We start from the raw sequence: 13,481 nt of genomic DNA, 5'->3' as shown, positions 1-13,481 counted from the left end.
ATATATATATATATGTGTGGCTGAGCAGGGACATTATTTTATATGGCCTATGTAGCAGACAATACAAACAATACCCTGCTCTGTCCTATGCTGTCCATGGAAGGGAAAAAAGCTTTTAGCCTGCCTCTCTGACATGGGCTCAATCTGGTTTCTCCGTTCTAAGTGTCTCACTAATGGCACTGATTAGACATTAGGATACCTGGATACTGATCAGACATTGTATCAGGGAAAGGCCAAAAGCCCTTGAACTGAATCCGAATAGCAGCAGGGTCTCTGGAGAGGAATTATGCAGACCTCACTTCTGCTCCAGCACTGTTCCCTTGTCAGGATTTTAATAGCAGACTTGCACCCGTGGACTACTTGGATAAAGAAAATGGATAGTCAGGCTGTCTTTGGGTTTGATCAGTTAAAGAGGTACAGCATCACCGATCTGAGTCATGGCAGCTGAATAGACAGCTTAGGCCTAAACAATAAACCAAGCACACGATCACTAGGCAGCAGCAAAAGAGGGATTCTGCCTCTATTCAGCATGCTCTGCAAATCTTCTCTGCGTTTGCTCCTAGTCACTCTGCACATGGGGGGAGGGGTGGGCTGGCTTCTACCCAAATGCATGCTGGGATTGTGTTCCTCTTTTTTTTAAGCCTTCCCTGTAGACATGTTCTGTTTTTTTGTTTTGTTTTTTACTTCCCCAGTTTCCCTGTGCTTTTTGTGTCCCGCCGTCTACAGTGTGTTTGTGCGTATGTGCTTGAATGTTTTGTAATGCTGTTCCTCTTCGAAATTATGCTTATGATGAGCACAAAGTACAAACTGTAGAGAAGACTATTGATGTCACTCTTGCTTGTAAGAATTATATTTTAGACTGTGTATTGTGTGTCTAAAAATTCACAGACATTGTCCCGATTCTCGTTGCAAATGTTTCAGTGTCATGGCTGGGGCTTCACATGGCCCACATAAATACATGTAGGTTGACATGGTTGAATGACTCACAGATCAATGTGATTGACGGGTCCACAACCTTCTTACACCCCCAAATGATCAGCGTGGAGGCTAATTTGCACTCTTTCTTCTTGCTGCAGGGGGAATCACTCATGACACTTTTCAGAAGGAGCTGATGTGCTTCGACCCAGATGCAGATAAATGGACTCAGAAAGCACCCATGACGACTGTGCGCGGCCTCCACTGCATGTGCACAGTGGGCGACCGCCTTTACGTGATCGGGGGCAATCACTTCCGGGGCACCAGCGACTACGACGACGTGCTGAGCTGCGAATACTACTCCCCCGCCCTCGACTTGTGGACTCCTATCGCTGCCATGTTGCGAGGCCAGAGCGACGTGGGCGTGGCCGTGTTTGAGAATAAGATCTATGTGGTGGGCGGATACTCGTGGAACAATCGCTGCATGGTGGAGATAGTACAGAAGTACGACCCCGAGAAAGACGAATGGCACAAAGTGTTTGACTTACCCGAGTCACTGGGCGGGATCCGAGCCTGCACACTCACAGTTTTCCCCCCCGAGGACATGTCGTGTTCGCCCTCCAGAGAGTCGCCCCTCTCAGCACCTTGATGAGTAACGGGGGGGGAGCCGTGTTTTGCTCATACCCCCGTGACCCCTCGCCCACCCGACTCCCTCAACAAACACTCCTTATAGACATCGTTTGCACTTCCTCTTTGGACTCCATCTGTACTGCATCTCTAAGTATCTCCAAGTCCACCTTCCTTAAAGCTGTGCAGAAACCCCTCCCTAAGTGAATATACCTATCTACCGATACGGTTTGGCAACCTAATTACATAATAAAGTTGCACACTCTGTATATTTTGGCAGGAAATACCTTGACTTGAAAAGTGACTTTGCAAATCAACTTTTCTACCTGATGTCTACAAAGGTTTCTTATGTCTCATTTCTTTAGGCGTTGACCTTGAGATGTTGACTACCGCACTGACTCTCTCTTCCTGTCTATGCCAGGTTAGATGCAGGTGACTCCAGATAGCAGAAGTGTAGGGACGGATGAGCTCCGATAAACAGCCGGTTTTTAACTCAGGGGTTGGCCCAGGCCCCATCTAAGTACAGTTTCAGTTCTTTCCTGCTATTGCTATGAAACTGTTAACAAAATGGTGTTTTTTAAATTTAATAAACATGGTTTTGAAAGTAAATGAAATCTTGTCATTACTGACTACAGCAGATTCACCCCAATTTCGATGCGGAACGGCTGCGGAACGGCTCCGTGCCCCACCGTCCGTCAATACCCACCAGGTCTGGATTTGTTGTGGAACGGCTGCGACCATGATTGACAGTTGAAGTCTCGAGGACCCACGAGATCTCGCAAGTCATGTAGAATAGAACCACAAAAACAACAACGGTTTGTTTCCATCCAGAGGAGTAGAGAGGAAACAACTCAGTGCTGTGTTTTCAAGGTGTAGTGTAGGAAAATATGATCCGCCGTAAACACGTCCTATTTGATTTTGAAAATTAACCAGATGTTTTGTTTTGTTTCTGTGCTCGTCTTCTTGTCCCGCGCTATCTGCCGTGTGCCGAATTGCTGCGGAGCTCTCCGGCATCCGGCAAAAATAGAAGCTCTGCGGATCTGCCCCAGAGAGCTGCGTATCATCGGAGCTGGGACGGAGTCGGAACACAGCCGTTCCGCAGTCCGTGGAAATCGCACATTGACTTTAATGGAAACCTAATTACTCCGCTGCCGTTCCGGTGCCAAGCCGCAGCCGTTGCGCACCCGATTGAAATTGGGGGGGTCAGGCTCATCCTCAAAAGCGGAAGTTGTTTGAATGTATTGACTGGAAGAAACATCTTCAGCATGAACATGGTTTAACGTGTTGACTATTTCCAAAGAAAATATTGTGTGTTTTTGTTGTAATATATTTTTGTTTACGGTGGATAAAAGGACTGGTTTAGTGTATGTAGACACTGTAGTAGCCATTGTTGAGGCTAGTGAATCTCTCTGACTCTGGTACAACATGTGTGGCCTTTACAACTTATATTTCAATGTGCAACCCTGTGTTGTTAAATGACAAATAAATTAACCTTTTTCATTTTTAATCAGCTGTGAGAGAAAAGTTAGCTTCCTTTTTATTAAAAAAAATGACTAATTTGACTACAATAAATGAGCTACAGTGGTGACGTGGAAGATCAGTCAACCTGTTTGTAGGAATGGTCAGTTTGGCATTAACGGATTAGACAGCAGGGTTATAGAATCTAACTTGCCATTGTGACCAGTAACGTTCACAGCTTTTCAATCCCTACATTCTGTGGTCAAATATCAGCGTCCTCATTGCCCAGAGGCTTTGTCCACATGGAAAGCACTGAAATGTCTTCCAGTGACATGAACATTATGCTGCTCGCCAGTAGGCTATAAAGTGGAAACGTGCAATTCTACCACTGTCACCTCTCCTCCTGGCATCAACTCAGGGTAATGTCACCCACGATCTGCCCACCTGCTTCTGGGCGATTAAAACCCTTAATAGCAGCATATGGTGTCCGAGACGTCTGCTCCATGCTGTGTCCAGCAACAAAAGATTTGTGTAATCATCAGGTGAGTTTGGTCTGGAGCTTTATATCCTCATTATACTCATTATATTCCATTAATGAGACACTGCAGTGGTGCCTCTGCTGTTCATAGCAACAAAACCTCAGCTCATAACAGGTTAGAGGGACTTATTGTCAGAGATGGGAACCAACGGAGTACAAATACTTCGTTACTGTACTCAAGTAGATTCTTCTGATATTTTTACTTTACTTGAGAGAAAGGAAAGAGACAAGCTGTCCGGAGGATAACCAGCTGAGATTGTGTGTGTGCGTCTTTGAGAACTGTAAGTCGTATAACTCATGTTGTCAGTTCACTGTTCATTTAAGCCTGTTATTGGTCTATAGTTCTTCACATTTAAAGTAAGTTAGCTAGTTGTTTTGGTGTGTTCTTCACCTGTTAGCTATGTTTGCACGTTGATCTTAATGAAGCATCAACACTTTCACCAGCTTTATTCGCATGAGTTTTTTTTTGTTTTTTTTACCAAACTTCAGATACTGTAATTAAATTGACAAGAGGATGGAAACTTAGATAGAGAGAAGTTGTCTCCATCGGTTTTAACAGACACACCTGGGGCCAAGTTGAAAACCAGAATCAGCTTTAATCCAGTCCTAATCTAGTTCTCAACTTTCACATCATTTCACATGAGTTATCCTTATAATTGTTTACGTCATCAATACCCTATTCAATCTAAATAGATGGCACTATATCTACTGTGCGTTGCATTTGAGGCACGATTAAGACGACTCAACAGATTCGGCATTCTGCATTAATTTACATTAAATCATTGAGGCTTGATGCCGCTAACGTTAGCACATAGTAGTATGAGGGCGACATGATTGAAAATGAAGACTGAATTCATATCTTGCTAATAAGTCAGAATCTTATTAACCTGGAGTCCCAGTCTTTGTCATTATAATCATATATGTTATGTTTTAAGCCTGTTGCCAGACATCCATTTAAATGTAGCCATTGCCATATAAAGACGTGTCCTCCATGCCCCCTGTTGTCCCTCAGCGTCTCTCTAGTAACGTCTGTGTGCTCCAGGTAGCTTTTGCGAGGCTACTTTTACTTTTATACTTTAAGTAAATTTAGTATCTGTACTTCTACTTAAGTACGGAAAGTGAGTACTTTTGCCATCTCTGCTTATTGTTTTGGTGCCTTTCATTGATTCCTTTTTGGCTTTCAAAACTTTTATGCATTACATTTTCCTTTTTTTGTGCAGGTTGTCTCATGCAGTCGTCATTTCCTTTCATGACGAGTCTTGTTTTTTCTTGTTTTTTGTTATTTCTCATGCTTTGTCACATTGTTTCGAGAAGGCCTATGTTAATACCTTGTAACATTTCAAAAGCTCTGTTTGGTGCAGGAGCTTATTGTTGAGCCCTTTTCATGAAACGGTTTAATTCATTTAAAAGTAGGCCGTTTTTTAATCCTTTAATGGAAAGTCACTGAATGAACAGAAGAGCAAAAATATAATGTGTTTAGCTGCTGGCAAAGGACAAAAGACTACAAAATGGTAGAGATTTAGTGGCATCTTTCCCTGGACATTTTACTTAAAATAAATCATATACTGTTGACCATCAAAGCCTTTTATATCACCTGGACCTGTAGACATTAGTAGGTTGCGAGTCAAAAGAGAAGATGGACTGATGCTGTAGATAAATCATCATAACAGTAACCCTTCCTAGAAGTGTAAGCTGAGAAGACTTCATTTAGGCTCACAAAGGACTAAAAATATGCTGTCTGGCATCCTCTCTGGTATAATTGCCTCAATTTTAAGTGCTCTGAATTTTTGGCAATGTACAAATTTTCCATTTGCCAAAATATGTTAACAAGATGCATTGTTATTAGTGTGTGATGAAAAAATGTGTACTCTTTGAGGCATTGCCCAATAAAATGCCTCATTAAGGCTCAGAGATATGATGAAACTGTGAGATTATGTAAATTTGTCAGCTGTCAAAACAAATTCCATACTATGTATACTATTGCATTTATCTCTGGATGTGTTAGGCCATTGTTGGCAGGTTATCAAATCAATGCAGTTCTTCTATACGGAAACATTGTCTTTTTAGCCATGCTAGCGGTAGGGCTCTAAGGTTGACAATATTGGTCTATAGCTCCACCACTTTAGTCCAGACTGAAGTATCTCAACAACTATTGGATGCATTAATGTAAAATTTTGTACAACATTTATCGTCCCCAGAGGATGAACACTTATGACTTTGGTGAACCCCCGTGACTCCTATAGCGCCACAATGAGACTGACATGTTTTGTTTTAACTGTCGGATGGTTTGTCATGAATGTTGACAGGGACATTCATGGCCAAAGAAGAAAAACATGTTGTTTATTCATAAGTATTTAGCGCCAATTATCAAATGTAGCACGCTAACCATGTTACGTGCCAAACCTCAACATGCTGGCATTATGTAAATGGGTTGTATTTATATAGCGCTTTTCTAGTTTTAACAACTACTCATAGTGGTTTTACATAGTACAGGAACCATTCACACACTGTGGCCGAGGCTGCCGTCCAAGGTCCCACCTGCTCATCAGATAAACACTCACACACATTTATACTCCGATACTCAGGGTTCAGTGTCTTGCCCAAGGACACTTTGACATGCAGGGCTGGGGATCGAACCATCAACCTTCCAATTGGCAGGCAACCGCGCTACTGTGAGACCACAGCCACCCCATTATCATTGCAAGAATGTTAGACTGCTGATGTTAGCATTTAGCTGAAGGTTAAGTACTGTCTCATGAAGAAGCTAGCATGCCTGTTAACCCTTGTCTTGTATTATGTTTGCATCATTGTGATGAACCACCCTGATTTGTCGGGTTTTAATTTAGTTTCTTAACTGACTTCCCTAAAAAATTACAAAATCCTGCCATGTACATATTGCAGTATGAAAATGCTTATAGCCTACCATGAAAATGCTTTTTCCATTATGATGAAGGCTTTAATCCATGCTATATACCTCACTGTAAGCACTGTTCCTGTAGTAAAACCAGAAAGATTGAGTTTTACAACTCAGCGGTTCTTAGACATATTTTAAAGCATTAATTGATTTTTTAAATGGCCTTGAGAGGAGACAAAGAATGACACTGCAAAAAAAAAATCTATCACAGCATATCCACAATCACTAGCGATGCACATCCAGTGTGTAATTCCAGCCACATGAGCCAATTATGCAAGCCAATGTCAAAATATGACGGCGCTTTTATTGTGTCCTGATACTGAAGCTTGGATTTTTGATAAACAGTGTGTACTCTATGCTAAAGCAAAGAGAACTGGAGCAAGAAATTACAAACGTTCACCATTCCTCCCCCCTCCTCCTCCTCCCATCTGCTTCACTACCTGTGTTTCTCAGTGGATTTCACCACCACCGGAGGCACGTTCACTTGATTCATTAAGCAGATAAAAGAGATGCGAATACGGCCTGAGTCTTGACACATGAACACAGCACACATTTGCGACTTGGTGTGTGTCTCCAGACGGCTCCTCCTCTCATCTCATCCCAGCCAGAAAATGACCTAGATTCTGCAGGCTGATGGGTGTGTTTACATACACGGAACACTGATGACATTGTCAGTCAGACAGCATCTCTCACAGTGGTGAGGAGAGGAATGCTCTTACAGTAACTATAAAACTCCTATCATGATGAAATACTCTGCAGAGCCACATATCCCTGCTGTCCACTGACTGCATGCATGATGGTGTTAATGGCTATTGATCCCTCTGGTTGGCAGGCAGCCAAAATATCCTGATGTCACTCCTGCTAGATATATTTATTTTTGCACTGGATCACAAGCTGCCTTCTGTTATTAGACTCCCCCAAAGGGTTCAGGTCTCAGAAAAGGTTTACATCTCTCTCTTCTCATCATGAATTTTCAGATAGGTCACGTCCTTGCTCTCCTCTTGAGCTCTCTATCCCCCCGTGACTGTGTCCTGAATAATCTGTCCCTGATTCATCTTTTGTTCCGATGCTTGTTCCTGCCCCAGCTGTGGTGTTTTTTTTAAAGCAGAGATGGGAGGGGTGATTGGGATTTGTTTTGTTCAACATCTGGCGATGCCAGAGTCCTAGATTCTAGCTTATGCCTAAATTGGATTGTAAGGTATTCTGTGTGTGTATCTTCATACCGATTGGACAGAAAACAATTTTTTTTCTTTGTTATCCTGCAGCTGGCCTAACAGGGCAGGATGTGCAGAACTAACATTTCGCATCTTGTATTTCAAATTTTTCCCCCAAAAATTAAAAAGGGAAGATGTTGAGTTTATGGACTTTACTTTTTTTCAGTTTGCCATGTTCTCCCACTTTTTCATGCAAGTTTCCTCCTGTAGTTCAAAGTGGATTGAAGACTGACAGCCTGTCTAAAGTGTCTCCTTACCTTCACCCCAGTGCATGCTGGGATGTGCTCCAGTGCCCCTTTGACAAAGGAAAAAGCCGGTAAAGAATATAAATGGGAGGGAGGTACAGACAGAACGATGCAGTTTGCACACTGAGAGCTTTTAACTGTGAGGTTGTCCTTAGAGGCAACAAAGAACATGTTATTTTATAAAGTGCATGAAGAGCCGCTTCCTCCGGACCAGACAGAAGAGCGAGGAGCCGGAACGGCGCAGCCTCTCTGGCAAAACTACTTAAACTCCAAGGGTTAAATACAGCTCAGGCTCCGTGTCCCTACAGGTTTCTAACATGCTTAAGGATTCAGCTGATCACACCTGAGCAGGAACTGAAGCCTTTTAGAAGCCTAATCCAAACAAACCCACGGTCACACGTTTAAAGAACAAAGCATACATGGTGATTCTAAAAATATGCAGGCAGTTTTTGTTCATCAAGGTTTTTATTAATTATGCAGGAGAATAACCCTAAAGAAGTGGGGAAATGTGCTTTCATATGTGTGATACATCTTTCAACATGTACTGTTATGTGAAGTTTCAGAATGTTCTCCACTTTAATAATTGCATGGTTTCCACCTTTTGTGACCGGATTACAGGTTTCTTTGCGGGATTGGTGTTAATAAAAACTCATTATTTTACTAATTCATTGTAAGCCTGTAAATCTCCACAGGCATCTTTAATTAGTTTTTCTGTTATTGCACAATGAATAACGGGCGTGTCTTCCTGTTGCAAAACAAACTGAAAAAAATGAGAAATCCTATCCTAAGAAGTGGTTTCTAAATGAACTAAAGTAATTAATTTTGTGATTTAAGTAGAGTTTTCTAGTTTGACTAAAAAAGATGATGAATTACAATTTGGCACAACAGTGATGGCAAACACTTTTTCTACCTTTACCATGAGCATGAGTGTTTAATGCATCCAGATCTGGACACCTAAAATAAAAATTAAATTTTGTTCTCAATCTCTGAAAATGTCATGACTCCTGGCCTGTGAAGGCATGTGACTTTTGAGAGAGAGAGAGAGAGTGTGTGTGTGTGTGTCTGTGTGTGCGCGTGTGTGCGCGTGCGTGCATGTGCGTGCGCGTGACAGTCCTGATGCCAAAGTAATTGATAACTCTCCTTTCCAAGCTAGCTTTCAGTCTCAACCTTCTCGACTCTGTCCTGTAAAATGCCAGGTTGCCATGGTTACCCTTGCTCTTCATTCAGGGACATGGGGGAGAATAAAAAAAAGTGAAGATTTTCTCGCCCTCTCCTATGAAACACTCCTGCTGAGCTATCCTGGGGGGGTGGAGAGGGGAGCGCTGACCTGCCAGACCAGATTTGGGAAAAACAGCGACAGAAAACAAAGATTTCGCTGCATCTTCTAACACAAACCCTTACTCTCCCCTGCCATGTCGAAATGTGGCCGAGCTGACTAGCGCTCCTTATTAGAGCAGCTCATTTCTCTTTCCAGCAGGCCTGCATGATCACTGAGTGCATGCCAGAGGTGGCTTTGAGTTCCACAGCGCTTTGTGAGAATGACCTCTAGTGGTTCCTTTGAAAACAAATAAAAAACTCGGACTCACACTGAACCTGTTTTTAAAGATGTCTGGATGATGAAAGATGTCACACTCTTGTTTTTTGTCATCTGCGACAGTGCCAAAAGAAAAAACTGTTATCACACACACGCCTGGCTGCATTTACATAAACCCCCGATCATCATTCCAGTGACTCCAGACTTACACTTTGAGGCAGAAGTTAATCTTTTTATTGACGGAGTTGTGGTTTGAGCCAAGACAGACAGACACAGTCCCATGACGGGAGTAAACAGGATGAGACTGAAACGCCTGCAGGGGGATGGGAGGGGGGGGGGGGCAGTTTCTAACACCACCCACTTAGACCCAAAGTTCCCTCTGATGAAGAAAGCTGTTTTTAACTCTGAATGACACCTAGTTTCTTCAGCTAGGAGTTCTTCAATTGAAACCCTTTTAATTGCTTTTCTTTTGATTTTTTATACAAGAAAACTGGCCGACGAAGTAGAAACCTTTGTACAGTTGAACACAGCCAGTATGCATTCGTACAGAACAGTCTACATCCAGTAATGGAGTGATGGATGCCTGACCTACTTTGAAGATGTTATGCCCTGTAAGAGCTGACCCCAGCGGGCAGAGAAAGCAGCCATTAGTGCAAATTGCAAATTGAGTTTTCATGATTCATTAATTGCATGTCAATGAATTACTGTTTGGAATAGGCACCAGTATGATGTTATGAGATGAACATAATATTACAACCTATTACTTTCATTGGAGTGAAGCCTCTTAAAGCCTCAGCTAGAAGTTGCTGCCATGCAAATGGATGCTGTGGTTGTTTTTAATCTAGAAATGAAACCCTTATTCAACGTTCAATGGAATTTAATATTCAACACAGGGGTGGACAAAATAATGTAATTTGGTTCATGATTTCACTTCAAAAATTTGTAAATTTTGCAAAAGCTGCTACAGGAGAGGATCAGATTAGGTTGCCAGTTAGCATTTTGTCAAACCCTTTTAAGATACCCTTTTTTGGTTTTGTTAAATATTATGTAATAATAGTGTGTATTATATGTAGTATAGTTCACAACATCACAACCGGACAGAAGTCCTGACAGCTCGATTAAAGGCATTGGGCAAAGGACTGAGCCATTTGTTTTTCACAGTATTTACATGGTATTTAATCAGACATGTAAACATTGTAGAAACCCAAAATACAAGTATCAACCTGAAGATTTGCCTTATATGGGGCCTTGATTTAAAATTCAGAACATTTTGTGTTTTCTTAGCCCCAAGGTGCTTTTAATAGTCACTGAGCCCAATATTGTTCAGCTTTGTTATTGTGACTGTAGTCTATCTCCACAACGTTCCACTTCCGGGGGTTTTCAGGTGCCTCCGGACATTCAGCTGGATGTCTTTAGTTCCGGCCGGACGACCCAACTCCGCAGTGCCGTGGAAGAAGGTCTGGCAATGCGAGACTATTGAGATTGTGTTTCTCTTGTGTCATTTCTGCCCTTCAGTCCAGTAAGACCTCTTCTCTCAGGATTGAATGTAACCAGCAGAGGGCAATAGGGTGACTCTTCTTCTCCAGGCCTGAGGGCATAACAGAGGCCTGTATATCCTACTCTTTTGTATCTGTTGTGAAAATGGTCATGAATGCTGAAAGACACTGATAACACTCCTGAAAAGTTGAATGCCCCGTCAAAGTATCTAGTCTGCTTTGGGGCTTACGTGACAATTTCATAGAGCAAATCAGCTGAGTCACTTCACAAGCCTGATAGCATGCAGCACCTGCAGGGAGAATCCCAAACTTCCTAAGTACACAAACGTGTCAAGCAGCAGTTCCTAGACTACACAAATACTCATTCTTACACTAAGAAACTCTATCGTCACTGTTAATCACACAGTCACTGTAAACAAGACAAAAGGTAGAGGCTGACACAAAGTAGTTATGGAATCCCAAAGCCTGAATTCAGCTGATACACTGTTTCATGTGTGGCCTCTTCCCCAGAAAACTACCAAGAGTCACCGGTTCCACTGAAGGAGATAGCAGTGATTCAACATGACAAAGCCCATCTCCTTGCTGCTGACGTTGTTGCAAAATGTCATATCTGAGATCCATCATTATCTGTTGCTGTATGTGCGTTTTCTTTCACTTGACATGTTGAAAATGAAAAACAAAAAGCAGAAATTTATCTGAGAGATTTCTCCTACGCACAATCTGCACATCACATCTGTGTTTCTTCCAGATGATCTTAACAGGGAATGCTCTCTATCGCTGCAGATGTAGAATTTTCCCACTGGAAACCTCTGGAGGATCATTTATGACATGCAGAAATTGACAAATGATTAGCAGACAGTAGTCTGTATATATATTCTATGCCACATGACCATCATGTTATGTTATGTTTACATGTCTTTTTCTGATTTATATGTCATTGGATAACTAATAAATAACCCTAAATTATCCCGAGTAAAAAAAAAAGTTTTCAATCAAGAGATATTCTGACTACGAAAAGTAGATCACAACTGAATATTGAAAATCAAATATCACTATATTTAGCACTGAAATATTTGAACTTGAAAAGGGTAATCCCTAAATCAATGGTATACACTTAAATTGCTCAACTTAAAATAAAAAACAAAACAAATGCAGTTGCTCAGATTCCATTGGTTTAATACAGACACAAAATTTCAACATTGAAACTAGAGTCTTCCAGGTAGCAAGGATAAGCAATCCAGCATGAATGAATAATTCAGGCTATGTTCTAAATTCAGATGAGAGACTGGAATGTTCTCCATTTTGAACAAACAAAAGAATTAAAACACAGAAGCGTTTAAACTCCAAGGGTTGCCTGAGGCAAAGTATGACTGGATACCAGATTGCTTATTGAGAACCTTTTAACGTGCGAAAGGTAGAATTGTATTTTTTTCATGAACACTCAAAGCCCCTTAAAAACAGTTTATTTAAAACAGTAATACCACATTCATTTTGAAATAAGTACATGTACTGTTCTAGCACCATCACCACAGCACTGCTCTGCCTGTAGTCAACCTGCATGCTTTTAAAGTAGCCTATCTTACATGTTATTTAAAAGAGGCTGCTAACCCCACATGATATTGTATGTCCATGTTTATGCATTCCGTTTCACATTGTTCCAGTTGTTTCAAGTTCCCCCCTTTGAGGGCAACTGCACTGGCTGAATGTGTGTCACAAAAGCAACATTTTGAGGTCATTTCAGCGACTAAAATGAACAATCTGTTTGTCTCCAAATTACAGATGTTCATTGACTTCCATGCAGCTCTGTGCGATGTAAGTTGTGCAGTGCAGTTGGAATGAGAAAGCTGCCAGGAGCAGTGGAACAACTCTGTGGCGGCAGCCAGAGCAAAAAGGAATTATAACTTGGCTGCGAGACATGCAGATGGAGGCTTAAACATGAGATATACTGGGGAGGCTTCTTCTTTTCATCATGGCCAACAAAAAAAAAGAAGCCCGAAGCTTCTTACCAGTTCAGTGCTGGATGACTGGAAGTCTCAGCTGGAATGAGACAAGCCTTACAAAATCCATATCCGCTGAAAAGGCTATTGTACGACAGCTGGAAAAACAGCAATGAACACTTGTGCTCATCCTGTACGCTGACAGAACTTGGAAAAATACACCCATCCCACAGTTGTTAAATAACTACACATTTTAGCAACTTAGAGAATGTTTTATCGTGAGTTAAATAGTCAGGCCTTTTAACGTACATATGGACTATAGACTTCAGTTAGTTTTTCCAAACTTGCATTAGTTTAAAGAAACTTGTCAAATCAGTCTCTTAACATGTACAAGACTATTACTAGACTATTACTTACTGTACAAGACTTATACTACAGTATAAATACTGTTCATTAGGCCCACATAATACAGCACATCATTCACTTTCAGTCTTTAGAACCATAATAAATCCATTCACTCTTTAATTAAATACATAAAATAAGAAACTCTCACAGAGAGATTCTCCATACAGTTTGTTTTGACGTGTCAACAACTGCTACTAA

General features: G+C 41.5%; 1 protein-coding gene across 4 annotated transcripts in view; it reads left to right on the top strand.

The window, feature by feature from the left end:
• The window catches only part of klhl13 (kelch-like family member 13), a 37,422-nt gene extending 35,271 nt beyond the window's left edge, over positions 1-2,151 (top strand). For 3 of the 4 annotated variants that reach the window (XM_034891058.1, XM_034891056.1, XM_034891057.1), the window contains one exon: positions 1,077-1,564. In XM_034891058.1, the coding sequence (XP_034746949.1) occupies positions 1,077-1,564 (488 nt within the window). Of the gene's footprint in view, positions 1-1,076 lie in introns of all 4 variants that reach the window. The other variant, XM_034891055.1, reaches the window with a different exon arrangement.
• The last annotated feature ends 11,330 nt before the right edge of the window (positions 2,152-13,481 follow it).

Source organism: Etheostoma cragini, chromosome 13 (assembly GCF_013103735.1).
Source record: "Etheostoma cragini isolate CJK2018 chromosome 13, CSU_Ecrag_1.0, whole genome shotgun sequence".
In the NCBI taxonomy this organism is placed as follows: Eukaryota; Metazoa; Chordata; class Actinopteri; order Perciformes; family Percidae; genus Etheostoma; species Etheostoma cragini.
This window is presented reverse-complemented; position numbering and strand designations above follow the sequence as displayed.